This window comes from Neophocaena asiaeorientalis, unplaced genomic scaffold (assembly GCF_003031525.2).
Source record: "Neophocaena asiaeorientalis asiaeorientalis breed wild unplaced genomic scaffold, Neophocaena_asiaeorientalis_V1.1 scaffold205, whole genome shotgun sequence".
Lineage (NCBI taxonomy): Eukaryota > Metazoa > Chordata > Mammalia > Artiodactyla > Phocoenidae > Neophocaena > Neophocaena asiaeorientalis.
In genome coordinates this window covers 3778843-3796875 of record NW_020174369.1, presented here as the reverse complement: position 1 = coordinate 3796875, position 18033 = coordinate 3778843, and the positions used below count along the sequence as shown (strand labels likewise).

The following is an 18033-nucleotide window of genomic DNA, read 5'->3' as shown; positions in this document are numbered from 1 at the left end:
CGTCTGTTTGGGAAAGTCATATAACCCTCTCTCTGAGCCTCAGTTTCCCATGCCATCTACCAGGCAGAGGCAGTTAGGATGAGATCAGTTAAAGTCTATAGCACACGTAGCAGAGCGTGGAGGCAGTGCAAATACAAATCAATACACTGCTTTGTATTTCAGGATATTTTTGTATCAAGTTTCCAAACTGATCCAGTCCAACTCTCTCACTTTAGAGATGGAAAAAGTGAGGCCTGGGGATGAGAATTGCTTTGCCCAAAGTCACACAGTGTGATGCAAACAGAGTCAGAATTAGGATCCTAAAACCCCCAACTCCTAAAACAAGCTGTGTTTTCAAACTCTTAGCAAATATAGAAGTCTTTCTGCAAACTAAAACTTACAAAATAGCTCAATATACGAAACAAGTAACAAGCCAAGCCTGCCTTGATTACTGACGCCCTTTTTACTTACCTCCCTTCTGCCCCAAGGTGGCAATCCAAGGACACCTCCTCATCACCTTTAAACTCTCCCCAACCCCACATTTGAGTAACTTGAAGACTCAATCCACCTGAAACCTCAGGGCCAGTAAATGAATCACGGCAGGTCTTATCATTAGATGGATTCTCTCCTCACCAGACCACCTAGGGGTTTTCAAGTTCCTGCAATTCCCAGAGGACTTGAACTTTCTCACACATCCATCTCTACTGGGAACCATTAAGCTGACATCACCATTCTCCACACTTCATAAATGATTCTAACATCTGGAAATGGGAACCACCTGCAAGTGCCTTAGCCAGAGATCACCTTGTCACAAAAGGGTATGGAAACTCAAGTTCAGGTGAGATGAGAAAGGCATTCCATAAAATGCCACTAAGGCCAAAGATTAATCATTGGGGGCTAAAAGTATGTAGAGAAAGAATGTTCCAGTCAGAAGATTTGGACTTGAATCCCAGCTCTGCCACTTTCTAACTGGAATGGTAATTAACCTCTCTGAACTTCAATAGAACAGTGGATATTAAGAAAATCAATTTCAGTCATTTTTAGGTTCAAATCCTGGTTCTGCTTGCATACTTATTGAGTCACTTTGGGTGAGCTGATGAATCTCTATTAGCTTTAGTTTTTACAAATACAGAAAAAGAAAAAAAACTACTTTATAAGGTTGTCGTTAGGATTCAAAGAGATAATCTGCATCAAATACTTATTTCAGTGCCTTGCCTGAGTTAAGCAGAATGACTTAACCACAACTGAATCAATAAAATGGGATCAACCTTCCTGAGACTTGCTGCAAAAATCAAATACAACAGCCGTGATGAGCAGGGTGCCTGGTACCAATAGATTCAATAAATGGAATCCTCTGCTATTATGAGTAATCGCTCCTCAATGCTATGCTATACTTACCTCTTTTAGCCACAGAAGCTTCGGGGCCTGCATTTCCACGGACATCACGCCCCCAACGTACTGCAGGACACTGTGCTTGGTTTCGTTGATCCTGTGGACCTGATTGACCGCCCGGTGGTCCAGCCACATGATGATGTTTCGATGAGAATCCCCTGACAAAAACAAGGGCGATGAGGACACAGGTGCATCCTTATCCTTCTAATTCAAGGGGGCACTTATGGATTCCCAAGGGCAAAAATCTGCACAACTGCTTGTATAATTTCACACATCAACAAGAAACAAGTGAAAGGACCACCACCAACACTGACTAGGTACATCCTACCCATATCTCGGACCCTTGAAGAGACGTGCTCTTTGAATATAGTCCCAGGGTTAAACGTCTAAAGGAAAAACCAGTCAAGATCCACCAATTAATTATATTACCATTCATTCTCTCTCAACTTTTCCCCTTCCTTTCCTATCTCACCTATTCTAGAAAAACTTTCCTGGGTACATACTCAAGAAAAGAGCCAATGAAATAAGCCTAAAACAATACTTCAGCTTTTTAAGGTATGTCTCCTTGAAATATGGACAAATATTTTAGGTATAGTATCATATACATTTACATAATGGCTTTTATTTGCCTATATTCTCACTTTCTCTAGTCACTCTAATTAAAATTAGTTAATTTAAGTGTTTTTCCTCACTCGGTTGGTTTGTTTGGTGGGGTGGGAAGCACTGGAATTTTTTTTCCATTCTGGAACCGGGCAGACCTAATGGGGAACGTTCTTTCAGTATAGGCAGAAATACTGAGAAAGTTATTTAATTTTTCTTAGCCTAAGTGTCCTTATCTGCAAAATGTAACATATAAGGATTAACTGAGATTTTTCATTCATTGAACAAAAGATAATGTGCATAAAGGATATGGCAAGTACTTGTCACATAGTAGGCCCTCAAGAGGAATAAATCACAGGAAACAGAATTTAAAATCAGCTGGAAAAGGAGCATGGGCAGTGCCCCTCACATCCTACCTCTACCATCCTGCAGCCCACAGAGAAACTAGTTGCCCCTTTTCCCCTTCCCCAGACTCTGCTAATTCATGCTGCACTGATGGGCAAGCCAGTATTCTTTTCACAGTCCTCTGCTTCCTCTGATGGCAAAATGCAGAGAACAGCAAGGAATATACCTGGGAGATTATAAATGGGGAAGATAAAAGGGACTCAAGAGTAATTGAGATAGGCACTTCACATGTTATTTTATTTACTGGCAAAATAACTGCAGCACTTATATAATTTTGCTAATATGAGTGTTTATAAAGCTGCACATGCGCGTTTGTGTGTGTGTGTGTCCCAAGCCTTGTGCTGAACCTCTTGCACACATCGTCTCATTTAATCCTTAAAACAACTCTGAGATCTAAGCCGTTTTCAACGACAATCTGACTCCGAGATTGAAGACATGCCTACTACCTCACAGCTGGGAAAAGCACAAAGTGTTCTTTGAAAGTAGATCTGTGCAGAGAACGGATAAATAAATTAGTAAAACCAATTTAAACTCGAGCTGCACACATCAACGTGAATAATGACGCCAGCTGGGGTATTTTAAACACAGTATATATTGTTTGTTGTTGTGGGTATACACACATGTGGTAAAAGCACAGAAGAAACGTGTTTGTGAACACCAGCTATGGCAGAACCATTACCTGCTGGGCAGAGGGACGGGGCAGGGGGAGGGCATGGACTGAAGCTTCAAGTGGTTCTTTCTTTAAAAAAAAAAAAAAAAAAAAAGGACTTGTGGCAAATGTGGCAAAACCTCATCTGTTTATCCTCATACATACATAGGAGGCTGTTATCTTATTTTCCTTACTCTTCCATATATTTGAAAAAGAATTTTTAAAACTTACCAAAAAAAGTCAGCCTAAGGACACATCTAAATTAGGTCGTCATCGTAATGAGTCAAGGACTCACGCATTGGTTTGCCTGCCTGGAGAGATTTCAGGTCCCACAAAAACTCCTCAAACAACAGTAATCCGTTTAAAATAAGAGACAGTACATGAAACCTTCCATAGGTACATCTAAGATTTTGTTTAAACAGCTGAGTGATTCTACTGTATGACAAAACTCTTAAAGTTCTGGTTCTAGTTTCACATTAGAATCTCCTGGGATAGCTTTAAAAATACTGATGTCCAGGCCCTATTCCAGAACCATCACGGAATCAGACTGTGGGTATGTGGGCACACATTCATAAACACACACACACACACACACAGTCACACACAATGTGGGTGTGTGGGTGTTGGGGGGGGACAATATCTGCATTGCATCTTAAATATTGTATAGAATCTGTCTGCAGCTACTTCAAGACAAAAACACCTGTTGCTAAACTTTCTACTATAAAGACAGACCGAGAAGCCACTACTACCTCTACATGAAGAGGCTCTCAGAATGACCGACTGAGCATTGTGTAGAATCAATTACTTTATTATATTTATTATGATTATTAATTAACAATGTTCATTACAGACAACAACCTGGAAGTTAATCTTTTTTTCAGTGCCTGTAGAAAATCACAAATAAATGACTCCACTGAAAGTTCACTTCATCTTTTATTAAGCATCTGCTACATGCCAGGCACAGGGCTGGGTGCTGGGATACCAAGAAGAATGTGCCACAGTCTCTGCCCTTACGGAACACGTGGGTAAATGGAAAAACGTCTGTATGGAGTGATGACAGAAGTCCTGGACATGGTACAGAGAGAAGGAAGAGCACAGAGAAGCCCCCAGTTAGCCGAGCCCGAGGCTGCACAGGGAGCTTCCAAGACGCAGGAAAGCTTTAGGTTAATTCTGAAAATGACTGGCCACTGGATAAGCAGGTGAAGAAAGAGTGAGGGAGGAGGGGCTACACAATAGAAACAGCACGTGAAACCAAGAGAGCACAGACCCATAAAGGCATCATATTTTAAGAGAACTGGAAATAATCTGGTAGAGCAGAATTAGGGTTACATAGTCATTTTACCTTAGGGCAGATTATTTATCCCTGTACTCATTCAATTAATACTGTCAACACCTCACAGGAGGTGTTCCAGGGGTACTTGAAGGAAATGACTGTGAATCAGAAAATCATCTAAATATTAGGTTTCTCTTACAGAGTAGCCTAGGTAGTAACTTCCTCCCTGACCCTAAATTATCTCCCTTGGTTCCTCTCCCTCCCAAGAGCTCCTGTGGCTGGAATGATTCATCCAGTCATGGTCTGAGCTAGGTGGGTTGCAGAGGTAGGAAGCACACAGCAATGGCACCTCTGTCCAACCCAGCACTGGTCTGATCTTGAAAAGGAAGAAAGACCAAACGAGAAAAGGCAAACAATGAGACTATTTTATCATGTAGGTCAGTGTTCTCAAACTAGTGCACTTAATTTCCTTGGGATTTTTTTTTCTTTTCCTTTTTCTTTTTGGTTACCATCGAAAGAAAGTAAGTTTTGCTGGTCTTATGGGTTTGGTTTTAATGGTGATGGTTAATTTCCTGACCCCACTCCCTGCTCTTCACAATTACTCCAATTAACCAGTCAAGAATGGGTCATTATCAGGTAAACAGAAGTCTTTAAAGACCCTCTTAATTCATCCTTAAAATCTGAATTTCATTTTCTAGTACAGGCTAATCCATTGCCATTAAAATCTAACCTTAATAGAACCTGTTGAAAGGCAAGAAACTGATGAGGGCACCTGCAGCTGGATGCATTTGATGAATGGGTACATTTTAACCTTTTAGGTGGAATACAGTTTTTTCAACACTTATAATTCAGGTTGCAACCTAGGTAACACTTTTAATAGAACTGTCAACAGGAGGCAATTCTCTCTACAATGAGAAAAAAGATGGCATCCGGGAGGGTGCTGGTATAAGCAGGTTTAACAAGGAACTCTTCCTCTACTTCAGATGTTCTTATTCCTAATGTTTTAGTTGTCCATTCATCTGCACCCAGTAATTCTCCACATATTAGAATTATCGAGAAAACTTTAAAAACACTGATGCCCTAGCCTCACCCCAAGCCAACTAAATACAAACCCTGGGGGTAAGGCTCATGAACTGGAAATCTTAAAAGATCTCCAGTTGATTCTAATGTGCTAACCAGAGTTAAAAACCATATGTTCTAGCAGATTAGAAGATACAGAGTCCTTGGAACTTAGGGCTCTTAACATCTAAAGTCCCATCCAAAATGAGAATTCCTCCCACAGCATCCCTAACAGACCGTCACCTGACTGCTACTTAAAACAAGCCAACAAAGAAGTGCTGGCAGCCTCCCCAAGCAGCCCACTCTGTGGTTGGAGAGGGCTTGCTGCTGCTGAGCTGAGGTCTGTAGGTTCAGTCCCATTCCTTGGGTCTCTGCTCTCTGAAGTGGTCTAGACGGGGGCTGTCCTGCCCTCCTGGGCTGGAACAATGCCAGCTGAGCCAGTGGTCAGCCACTGAGAACAAGGACGACTCATATTCGTCTCTGAAGCTCCAAAACTTAATCAGACAGGGATTGGCACACAGTGGGTGCTAGTTAATGTGGCATAAATAGAAAAACATGTGTGTGTGTGTGTGTGTGTGTGTGTGTGTGTGTGTGTAAAAGATGGTCACCATTACCACTGTGCTCTAATCATTCATCCATTTGCGTACTTTTGCAGGGCATGTCATTTATAAAAATCACTGTTCCATGCATTAGGTCCATAGGAGTAAGTAAGACACATTCTCCTAACTTAAGGAATTCATAATCGGACTTAAGAAACTTTCCTGAGCATTCATGCGTCCGGCTCTCAATTAATTCTCACAGCAAAGCTACTGTTTCATTATTCCAATTATTTCAGAGGAGAAACCAAGCCATGCAGACGTTAAGTGACTCACTCAAGGTGTCACAGCTCAGCAGCAGCAGAGCTAAGATCTGGGACTGCCTGACTCCAATGCCAGGGTGTCCCAGTGTGCCCCAGTATCCATAGCCGCCAATTAAGAAAGGTGCTGCTACAGCAGTGTCCACTACCAAGGATTCTTTAATACAGCCTCGCCCAAAACATGCTTGTGATACCTATGTTGGCAACAACCGACTGAAAATGCAGAGTCACACTCCTCTAGATGGAGCCTGCAATTTCCAGTGCACCATAGTCTCCACTGCTCCCAAATGTCTGCCACTCATCAAAAGGTTAAATGTCAGTTGAATTTTATCTCTGCACATGTGCTGTTGTTTTTCTCAAATCTGGCACACTGTATTCGTTTACATTACCTATCTGACTTTTGGGTTTGCAACCTTGGTGCTAGCACTACTGGCTAGAGTATCCCAAAAGGGACACATTCTCACCACCCATGAGAAACTTCTGCCAGTGGATAAAAGTTGGCACTTACATTTGAAACAGCTCATTACAGTACTCATGAGTGTAATGAGAGAGTGCAATGAGAGTGTAATGAGAGTGTATTAGAACAACGTCATTAAATGTGAATGTCTTTGGTCTGGCTATTGAAAATAGAGAGACCATTTGTTTCCAGGTTTTGTGTGATATATGGTCCTGTCTGTCTTATTCTATTTCCTTTAAGTGAACTTGATTCACCCACTCAAATGAATGTGGTGGAGGAGCTTCATATGCAAAACAATTTCAGGCACAGACAACACTCCCTTCCTTGAAAAGGCCCAGACCAGTTAACTGTTTCAAGGCTACTCACTCTCAGCTAATGATCCCGTGTTCATCCTACATCAGATTTTCTAGTGTGGCTCCTGTGCATTATGGAGCCAAGTCTCTTCCTAATCCACCTAATCCCAATGTCACCCCTCTCCTACTAACTGCTGTCCAAGCTTTAACCTCTAGGGACATGATTTTGGGGCTCCATGCTCCACCTGTAAATCTCACTAACAGTGATAACACTTGATATCATGCTCCACCTGGGCCCCGGCCAGTATCCCACCACCAAGAAAAGAGAGAGAAATGGTCCTACCTTCATGATTCACTGGTAAAGGATGAAACTGCTTATCCAAAACAACCAGAGAACACGTGGCATCAAACCCAAGCCCTCGAATTTGGTTTAAATCAATCCCTTGTACAACTTTCTGTTTTAAAAACAAATAAAAAAACATAAATTAAAATACAGGTTTTTAAAAGACTGAAAACAGTTATGACTAGAAGGAAATGAATGGCAGAATAAAGTATTTACAACAGAAAACAAATAAAAGTTCAATGTCACTAAAATATCAGAAGATCCTATAAATTAATTTAAAAGACAACCAATCTAATTAGAAATTAAGCAAAGGACATGACAAGTCACTTCATAAAATAAAAAGAAATAGTCAAAGAGTATATAAAAAGATTCCCAACTCCACTAAAATTAAATAAATTCAAATAAAAATATCCCAATCTTTGTTTTTCTTATTGGCAAAAATTTTAAAAATTAAGAGTATATAGTAGTGGCAAGACAGGGAGAAGTGGACCTTCTTTTACATTATCCTAACAGTGTGATAATTTAGTACAAATTTTAAAGAATATAGTATAGTATTTACTAAAATTAAAAAATGCATAACTTTTGACCCAGCAATCCTACTTCTAGGAACCTATCTTAGTGAATTATTAGCATGAGTAAGTAAAATTACATATAAACCAAGGTTAACTGTTTAAGAATATACCTAAAAATTGGAAAAATTATTTTTATTAAATAAATTATGGTATACCTGTAAAACAGAATTTTCTACAGTCATTAAAAATGAAGAGATGGGGGCTTGTCCCCAAAAAAAAAAAAAAAAAAAAAAAAAAAAAAAAATGAGAGAGAAGTATCTTCTGGGTGTGATAGTATGAAGAGGTTGGCAAATCTTCTAAGCAAAATAAAAGCATAAAACTGAACAACATCATCAAGAACAACCATTTTGGGGCTATGGAACTTGGCCAAAGCTACATAAGAAACTGAGAAACAGTCTTCCTTGAAAAATAAAATTGCACCTAAAACATTCCCACAAAACAACAACTCTAGGACCAGATGGATTCATTGGGAAGTTCTGTGAAACATTCAAAGAATAAATAATGCCACTCCTATACAAATTTGTTTAGGATATAGTGAAGGAGAGAACATTTTCCAACATTTCATGGCCAGTACTACCCTGATACCAAAGCCAAACAAAGATATCAAATGAAAAGGACACTGTAGACCAATAACTGCCATGAACGTAAGTGTAAAAATCCTTAACAAAATATTAACAAACCAATATTGTAACATATAAAACATTCATTTTTCACCATGACCATGTGGGGTTACCCCAGGAATGCAAGAGTCGTTCAATATCCATAAATCAATTAATGTATAACATATACTAATAGAATAAAGTACAAACACCAAATGATCATCTCAACAGATGCAAAAAATAAATAAAAAATAAAAATCACTCAATAAACCAAGATAGAAGGGACTTTCTTCAACCTGATAAACAGCATCTACAAAAACCTATACAAATCAAATGTTCACCATGGTTTAACCATATGTTGAAACCAAGTGTGTTATATCCATACAACAGTATAGTACTCAGAAAGAGTAGTATCTGTGCAACCACATGAATTAACCTTAAAAACATTACGCTAAGTGAAAGAAGTCTGACACAAAAGAAGGCATGTTGTATGATTCCATTTCTGTGAAATTTCTAGAAAGGAATAACTATAAAGACAGAAAACAGTTATCTATGACTGGGGCTGGGAACTGACTACAAACAGGCGTAAGGGAACTTTTGGGGGGTAACAGAACTATTCTAAAATTGAATTATGGTGATGATTGCACAATGTGTAAATTTAATAAAATCACTGAATTATACATTTACAATGGATATTTTATGGTATGTAAATTATACCTCAAGCTGTTAAATAGTTTTTTTACAAAGTTGAGCTATAAAAGATGAAATGGAAATACATCCATGATATATTAATAAGGTACAAAAAAACCCAAAAAAATATACAACAAACTGATAATAGTGGTTGCCTCTGAGAACAGAAACGACAGCTGGAGGAGATGGGAGATTTTTCACTTTGTCATGTAATTTTTTAAGCTGGAGAATAACAGATTTATTGATGAATTCTATTTTTTAATTTTTGTTTCTATGGTTTCCTTTTGTGAAAAAGCATGAGTGATCATACTCATTAACATTTCCTGCCAACTTAAAACATGACAATAACCTTTTAAATACCACAAAAGTCAACTCAAATGTGTCCATCACCATTTAAAATGCTCAAGTCGGGCTTCCCTGGTGGCGCAGTGGTTGAGAGTCCGCCTGCCGATGCAGGGGACACGGGTTCGTGCCCCGGTCCGGGAAGATCCCACATGCCACGTGCCGTGGAGCGGCTGGCCCGTGAGCCATGGCCGCTGAGCCTGTGCGTCCGGAGCCTGTGCTCCACAACGGGAGAGGCCACAACAGTGAGAGGCCCACGTACCACAAAAATAATAATAATAATAAAATAAAATAAAATGCTCAAGTCTTCTTTTTTCCTGTTTTGGAATGTTGGACTTGTCATTTAGGATTCTGTTTCTTACTATTTAATGGGTTCTTCAAATAAGAGCTACACACAATTATTACATATTTTTCAACAAAGAAAAGCATTAATTTTTTTCAAATAATAACAACAATAAATTATAAAATGTCACCATATATTGAGCACCTATGTAGTGTCAGGTACTTTACAAACATCATCTTATTTAATCCTTACAAAACCCACTTAGGAAACATTTAGTATTTCCATTTCATAAAAAAATAAGTGGAAGACTGGGGAGGGAAGGGAACAGCAAATGAGCTCCAAAGATTGAGAATTTGAACTTAATCCTGTCGTACAGCCAGTCGATGGCAGAGCCAGAATTCAAACTCAGAGCCTGTGTTCTTCCTACTCCACCATACTGCCTGCCTGCCCAAGAGACTCACCCTGCAGACAGGGCACGTGCTCTATGCAAGAACATCGCTAGTCAGCCATCTGTGATGCCTGGCAATACCTCTGCTCCACATCACCAGGTGAATGCCCCGTACACCTTTACTACACGGATCCATCAAGACTTAGAAGAATGTGAGCCGCAAACCCAAGTGCCTGTCAGCATGGCCTCATGACAATGACCCACAAAGACCTGGTTTCAAATCCTAGCTCTGTCACTCTGGCTATGTGACCCAGGGCATGTTACACAATTCCAGCCATTCTAATCACCCCCTTGCCTTGCTGGATCATGTCTCTGTAGCATTTATAAGCATGGCCTCCTCTACCTGGAATGTCCTTCCAACTTGGCTTGGAAATCTCTGGGTAGTGGCTAAGATCAATGGTACTGGGTGCAGACGCCCTGAGTTTGAACCTGGCTCTGCCACCGACCAGTCATGTGACTTTGGGAAGCCAGAAAACCAGTTTCCTTGGTTACACAAAGCTATTACTTAGACCTACATCTCCTAATGACGTTATGAGAATTCAGCAAAATAAGGTGTGATTAGCCCAACATCTGGCATTTGGTGCACAATAAGTAGCAGCCATTATTTGAGGAAATTAGCCTCCAATCTTCTCTGAACTCATGGAGCATCAATCTTACAATCAACAAGCCAGCCCTAACTTCTACCTGCCCTGCGGCCCTATTGGTCTCTGTGCCCAATGCAGAGAGTGCATGCCTGACTTGGGCAAGCCCACCCCACATAGGCCTGCAATTAGTCAAGAGAGGAACTGGGAGGGAACATGTAAAAGATGCAATAAAACTCAATACCAACAAGGCAGCTTTGGAGTAGAAACAAGCATGCGCTACAGTGTCAAAAGAGCCACCTTCTGGTTCTAACTCCACCACTTCCGGATCAGGTAATCTAGCACTAATCTCATCACCTTTCTGAGCCTCAGGTTCCTGAGAGAGAGAGAACTCCTAGGTAAGGATCAAGACCGTCAATTAGTTTGAAAGTACTCTGGAACCGATAAACCTTTGTAGGAAATATGAAGGATGGAAAACTCACTCGATGCCTTACTAACTGTGTTCATGGAATCTTTCTGATGTATGAAGCATAGCATGCTCTGTGTGTCATGTAAGCACATATAAAATGACAGGATAAACAACTGAAAAGTTTGGATAAACTCAAATCCTCCTAAGAATTATGGTGGGAGTGACTTTCCAGTAGAAGCAAAGAAAATATTCTCTACAATCTACTTTATGAATCCCCTCGAAGACCTACAGAGTTCTATATTCTAACCATGGACTTTCAGCCTCAAAAGTGCAGTGTCCATCTCTAAAATGGAAACCTATCACAAGGAACTGGAGGAATAATTGTGACATGCATTTAAACCTGATTTGGTTAGGCAGCCACTGTCATTTCCCCAGCCTTATATGGAAATGCCTTATGACCATGCTCATCAGGCTTATCATGAGGACCCCCTCCACTCCCCAACCCCACCCCCAACTAAATCATCTCAGAGAGATGGCTGTCAGGGTCACACTACCCAGAAGGCCCCTAGGACTTGACCTGCTGACCTGAGGATTCTTTTTTATATGCTCATTAATGGAAGAAGAAAGCAGGCTAGTAAACTCACCCCAACAGCTTGGCATCAAGGGAATTTCCTCGGCTAGAGAGAAAGCACATTGCTCTGCTAAAGAATTTCCAGAGAAGGAGACTTCTGCAACTTCATTCGGTAACCTGGTCCATGTCTTGCAACTGTCAACTCGTAGCTATGGGACAGCAAACAAATGTTTGGGGAAGGGATTGTGCATCGCTTTGTTCTGACTGTGGGAACCAGTTCAATTCTGCATGTGTTTTAAATCAGCAGGCTGTGCCTTATTGGGTGGGGAGACAGCGTTCCTCAGAAATCTTCCAAACAGAACTGGAGGGTCAGAGGCATACTTGGTTTTATCTTTGGCTGTATTTGGAGCAAGCGTCAAAGCCTGGGGCCTCACGGAATCCAGCTTGCAATAGAGTTCTATGTGGCTGGTACTGTATTCTTCTAAATCTTGATTTGAATGCCTTTGTCAGCTTTGGGAGTGTGCATGAGGTTATGAAATCCCCAGTTCCCTCAGGCCCATCACTCCCTGTTGCCTACACAATTCAATTATGCATTCAGTCAGTCAGCAAATACAATAAAGCCCCTTCTAAGGTCATGCTGTGCACTCTTCTGGGTATTTGGGAAACAATGGAAAGCAAAATATTTTTTTTAATTCCTTACTGTTTTGGAGGTTACGTTGTAAGGATATACAACAGCCAATAAACCGAAAAGATTATGTCGTGTATGTACAGTATACTACAAAGTGATGTCAGGGGGATCAGGAATGTCGGAGAAGGGGAAGGTAGTTGCTGAGAAAGTGAGATTTGAGGAAACACCTGAAGGACCTGAGGAGCTGACCCTGTAGAAAACTGCAGAAAAACTGTTTCAGGCAGGAGAACAGCCAGTGCAAAGGCCCTAAGGTGGGAATAACAACAAGGCTAATACAGCTTGTGTGGGGTGTATGTTACCTGCAAGGCCCCTGGAGGCCTTCAGCTTTACAAAATCTACTCTAGTGACCAGTAAAATGAACAAATCCAATCCTGGTCCATTACCTACACAGCATCCTAGCTCAGGTGTGGTACTGTCCCTTGAACATAAGGTAGAGAGATAGAGGCCAAACACTGCCATTTATGTCAGTGACACCAACATTCCTCCAAGGACAGAAACTCTGACACTGCCTCTACCTCCTTCCTCTCCATCGTCACCAGGTCCTGTTCGATCTTCCTTCCAAAGTCTCTCAGTCTTGTGCCGCCTCTTTATTCCTCGGCCAACATCCTAACACAGCCCTTCATTTATTAAAGAGACAGTATTAGGCACCTACATGTGCCACCACAGAGGACACATGCTCAACAAGAGAGACATAGCCCCAGGCCTCCCAGACCTTATGGTTCAAACAAATCTCAGCTTCCAGACCTTTATTAGAAGAAGGAAATTGCCTCCTAACTGGCATCCTTGAATTTAGTTTCTGTTCCTCCAAGCCATCCTGAATCTGTTGCTGGTCAGTCTGAAAGTCAGGATGATTCTAGAAGAGCTCCCAACTGGCCTCAGAACCAGCCACCCCAGGTATGCCCCCAACACCAATTCCAGCTTCCCTTCCTCCTCCTACTGGAAACCACCTGCTCCAGCCAGGGATGACTCTAACTTTTCCACCTAAGCGCTTCCGTCCGTAATATTCCTCCTGAACAACCACTCAGTGTTCTCAAGCCTCACTTTTAACCTTACATCCTTCCTCAAGCTTTCTTCATTGATTGGGAGTAGGGAGGTCCCAATGTCTTGAGCCATTCATTCTTTTTACATTTCCCGGGTCTACTATGCGTTAGGACCTGGGTGAGCAAACTACAGTTCCTACCCTCCTGCAGTACAAAATCTAGTAGAAAAGACAGCTATTAATCCACAAATGGGAATTATTTTATTTTACTTCATTTATTTTGTTATGTTATTACTTGATTATAGAATGATTTTACTATTTGATATTAATGCAAAAATGAATGATTCACAAACCATGTGAAGTTCTATGAAGAAAAAGTACAAGAGATGTGAAAACACTGAGTAAAATAGGACTTAGTTGGGAGGTAACATCGGGCGAGAAACGGCTCCCTCCTTGAACAACTGCCTTTGGAACTAAGATCCAGTGCAGCACTATGCAAGGGACCTTCTGCAGTGATGGACGTGCTCTGTACCCGTGCTGTCCAGCACAGCAGCCACCAGCCACACGTGGCTGCCAAGCACTTGAAGCGCGGCTACTGCAATGGAGGAACCAAATTTTAAACTCTATTTAATTTTAACTAAATTTAAACGGTGACATGTGGCTAGTGACTGCTGTATCGGACAGTATGGATCTAAGGATGAATAGGAGTGAAATATGTCAATGGAAGCCAGGAAGAGTGTGCAGGAAGAAGAAAGAATGTGTGCAAAAGTCCGGCCAGAGGACAAGGGGAGCAGTGCATGTGTGGGATTATGACAGAAGGAGAATATGGGTGGAAGGCAGAGCTGAGAGAAGCATCATGAGATGAGCCAGGAGAGCAGGCTGAAACCAAACCACACAGCGCCTACAGGCCATGTTAAGGATTCTGAGTTCTATCCAAGCAGTAGTATGGGGCTACAGAAGAGCTGTAAGCAAAAGAGTGATCTGATCAAGTTAGCATTAACATGTATCTATCATTCCAGCTCAAGAAGGAGCACAATTGGAGAGGGGAAGTGCACAGACATAGATGAGGTCAGTTACATTCCAAGGCTAATCCAGACAAAAGAGGAAGGTATGTGGTGCTGGAGATGGAGGGAATGCAGAGATCTGGCCTGAGTTCAGGCTTATCACCCACTTCCTGGGTGACTTAGGGAAAGTCACTTAACTCTCTGGATTTCAGTATTTCTTTTCAATTTAACATGGGAGTAACAACCCCTTCCCCTACCTACCTTGTATGACAATCAAATGGATAGGAATGTACTTTGTAAACCATAAAGGTTCTATAAATATAGGAGGTTGACATGATTGCTCAATCCCACACGGGTGACTCCCTCTTCTGCTCCTTCTCTCTCCAACCATTACTCACATAGCTGGTACAATTTAGAACAAAATGGTATTTCGTTGGCTTCATGGGTATTATTTTTTTCCATGCAACTGAACTATTTCATCCTTAGGGGCAGAGAACCTGTTGTAGCCCTCACTCCCATATATAATCTAGCGCTTAGCAAAGAGCACAGCACATAGTAGGTGCTCAATAAATATTCGCAGACTAATGACACTTGACAAATACCTGCTGGCTGAATGGTACCTCCAGCTTATCTTCTTCCTAATGGAAGCTGTTACTAGACACTACCTTGCAATGTTCTTGCCTTGTTGAGGTGATTAAGATTTGCGGCTCCAAAAAGGGATATAAACCCTTAAAATCAAGGACAACATAAGCTCTAGGACTTGTGCGTTTCCATAGAAATTTTTAGATGTGTGGGTATCAACCCAATAAAGACTTGACAGTTTCAGGGGCAGTGGTGAGTAGAACAGAGAAGAGGATTTGGAGCCATCTCAGTAGAGGTCTAGGTCTGTCTCTAATACTCATTAGTTTCAGAGCCTTAATATCCTCACATGTCAAATAGGAAGTACGGAAAACTATGTCATAGAGTTATTGCAACATTTGAACAAGATAAGGGATGTCAGAATGTTTTCTGTTTGCTTGTTTTTAGCTCTAAGTAACATTTATTCAGCAATCATTTACTGAGCATCAAATTTGTGCCAAGCAATGTGTTAGGTGCTGTGGACACAGAGATGACACTCTCCAAGAGTTCAGCTCATGGTTAAAACAAGTCACCAATTAAAACACAATCTGGTAAGGACCAGATACTGATACAGGTGAAGACATGGGCTCTGGGGCAGCAGAGAGGGACTTCTCACCCTCTTTCTTCTGAGGCTGTCAAGGGCAGGCAGGGACTGTCAGAGGTCATCCAGGAAGGCTCCCGGGGGAAGTAATGCTTAATCTTACTTTAAAAGGTACCCAGGAACTGGGCAGGTTAAAAAAAAAGATGAGAAAAGAGCATGCCAGATAATGAAAACAACAGATATTTCACTCATTCACGCACTCAACAGACATGAATGGGGCACATTACAAGTGAGGAACTCTAAGGAAATACAGGTAAACAAGATATGACCCCTGCTCAGGGGGGCACACATTTTCCACATAAGCAGACAGCTGGGTAAAGGCACTTGTAATTCATAATGCTTAATATAACAATCAGGATAAGCTCAAAGTTCTCCATTCAGTGCTAATTTAGAAAAAAAATTCAGGTAGCTTAATACGATTTCCAAGATGTAGGCATGTGGAATAAGATGAGGCTGAAGAGAGCGACAAAAAAAGAGCAAGAGGGAGACAGCAGCAGCCCAACCCCTGACTTTGGGTGGTTACTTTACCTCTTAACAGCTCATTTCTTCCAGCTCTAAAACAGAGTTCATAATAAATTGGTGAAGCCACTATGGAGAACAGTATGGAGGTTCTTAACTACCATATGATCCAGCAATCCCACTCTTGGGCATATATCAGAGAAAAACATGGTTCGAAAGGATACATGCACCCCAATGTTCGCTGCAGCATTATTTACAATAGCCAAGACATGGAAGCAACCTACATGACCATCAACAGAGGAATGGATAAAGAAGATGTGGTACATATATACAATGGAACATTACTCAGCCATAAAAGAGAATGAAATAATGCCATTTGCAGCAACATGGAGATTATCATACTAAGTGAACTAAGCCAGACAGAGGACAAATATCATATAATATTGCTTGTATGTGGAATCTAAAAAAAAAAAAAAGGATACAAATGAACTTAGATACAAAATAGAACTAGACCTACAAACACAGAGAACAAACTTATGGATACCAAAAGGAAAAGGGTAGGGGGATAAATTAGGAGTTTGGGATTAACATATACACACTACTATATATAAAACAGATAACCAACAAGGACCTACTGTATAGCACAGGGAACTCTACTCAATATTTTTTAATAACCAATAAGACAAAAGAATCCGAAAAAAATAGTACACCTGAAAATAACACAACATTGCAAATCAACTATATTTCAGTTTTTTTTTTTAAAAAGAGGCTGTTGTGTGGGAAAAATGAAGTGATTGGTATAAAGTGTTCAGCATGGTACCTGGAACGTGATCAGTGCCCAAGAAATGTTAGCTGCCATCATCATCATCATATGGTTACTGTTGTTCTTATTGTTTTTATTAACTCGACTAAGGGGACAGCGTCTGAGGCAATGTGAGCAACTCAGGGAAAAGGAAGCAGTAAGTACAACTGCTCTCAAACTCTTGACTTCCTTAAGTCCTTGAGAAAGACAAGACAGGTCGGGATGTATTTTATGTCACCCCTTGCCCCAGACCATTGCTTCTCAAAATCTTACATGGAAAGAACCCTAACGACAAAAGGAGTGAATATTCCCATGAGGTGCCTCCCTTACTGACATTGACTTTTCAGTATTTCATCTTAGAAATTCACTCTCCTCCATAATCTACTCATTTCTGTTACTGTCATCATCATCGCCATAGGAATCATAGTGCTTACTCATTTCCAGGCACCGTTACTACATTTTATATGTATTAACTCATTTAATCCTCACAAGGACCCAATGCAGATAGGTACAGTCATCATTCCATTTTACAGATGATGAAACTCAAGCAAGACACCATAAGTAACTTGTCCAAGATGACAAGCTAATAACTGTTGAAACTGGGATGTCAATCCAGGCAGTCTGGCTCCAGAATCTGTGCTCTCTGGTGTGTTACCTCTCTAATATAAACATGCTCCCCTCCTTCAACCTCACATAGCAATATAGCTGTGAGTAGGTGTGTCATGTTTATCATATGGCTTCTGACATGCGGCCACATGGCCATACCCCATGCGAGGGGAACAGCCTAAGACCCAATAGCTTTATCCAGGTTTGCTACAGAGAGACATCCTCGCTAAGGACAAATGCCCAGAGCACTCACGTGGCTAATGGGGCTCAAGCAGATGATGAGGTGGCTGCCACCGGGAGATGATTAAAAAATCCAACATTAAACCAAGCTGTACTTAGAGCAGACCTGTTTTTAAAGTAGCTTTTCATCAGGGGATTATATTTTCTTCTTGACAATTTCCTTAATGGCAAGAAATGCTATATGTTGGAAGAACAAAGGAGACCCAAGGGCAAAGCGTAGAAGATTCTCACCAAG

At 41.0% G+C, this 18033-nt stretch overlaps 1 protein-coding gene across 10 annotated transcripts in view; it reads right to left on the bottom strand.

Moving 5' to 3' along the window:
- FGGY (FGGY carbohydrate kinase domain containing) overlaps window positions 1–18033 on the bottom strand; it is a 424150-nt gene that overhangs the window by 384659 nt on the left and 21458 nt on the right. For 8 of the 10 annotated variants that reach the window (XR_003004668.1, XR_003004667.1, XR_003004665.1 and 5 more), the window contains exons 3-4: window positions 7307–7418; window positions 1378–1529 (exon numbers count right to left, since the gene is read on the bottom strand). The exons of 1 other annotated variant lie outside the window; for it this stretch is intronic. Coding sequence is in view for 4 of the 9 variants with exons in the window: in XM_024756234.1 (XP_024612002.1) it covers window positions 1378–1529; window positions 7307–7418 (264 nt within the window). In the remaining 5 variants the exon portion in view is untranslated. Of the gene's footprint in view, window positions 1–1377; window positions 1530–7306; window positions 7419–11874; window positions 12042–18033 lie in introns of those variants that run through there. One more of the 10 variants, XM_024756239.1, reaches the window with a different exon arrangement.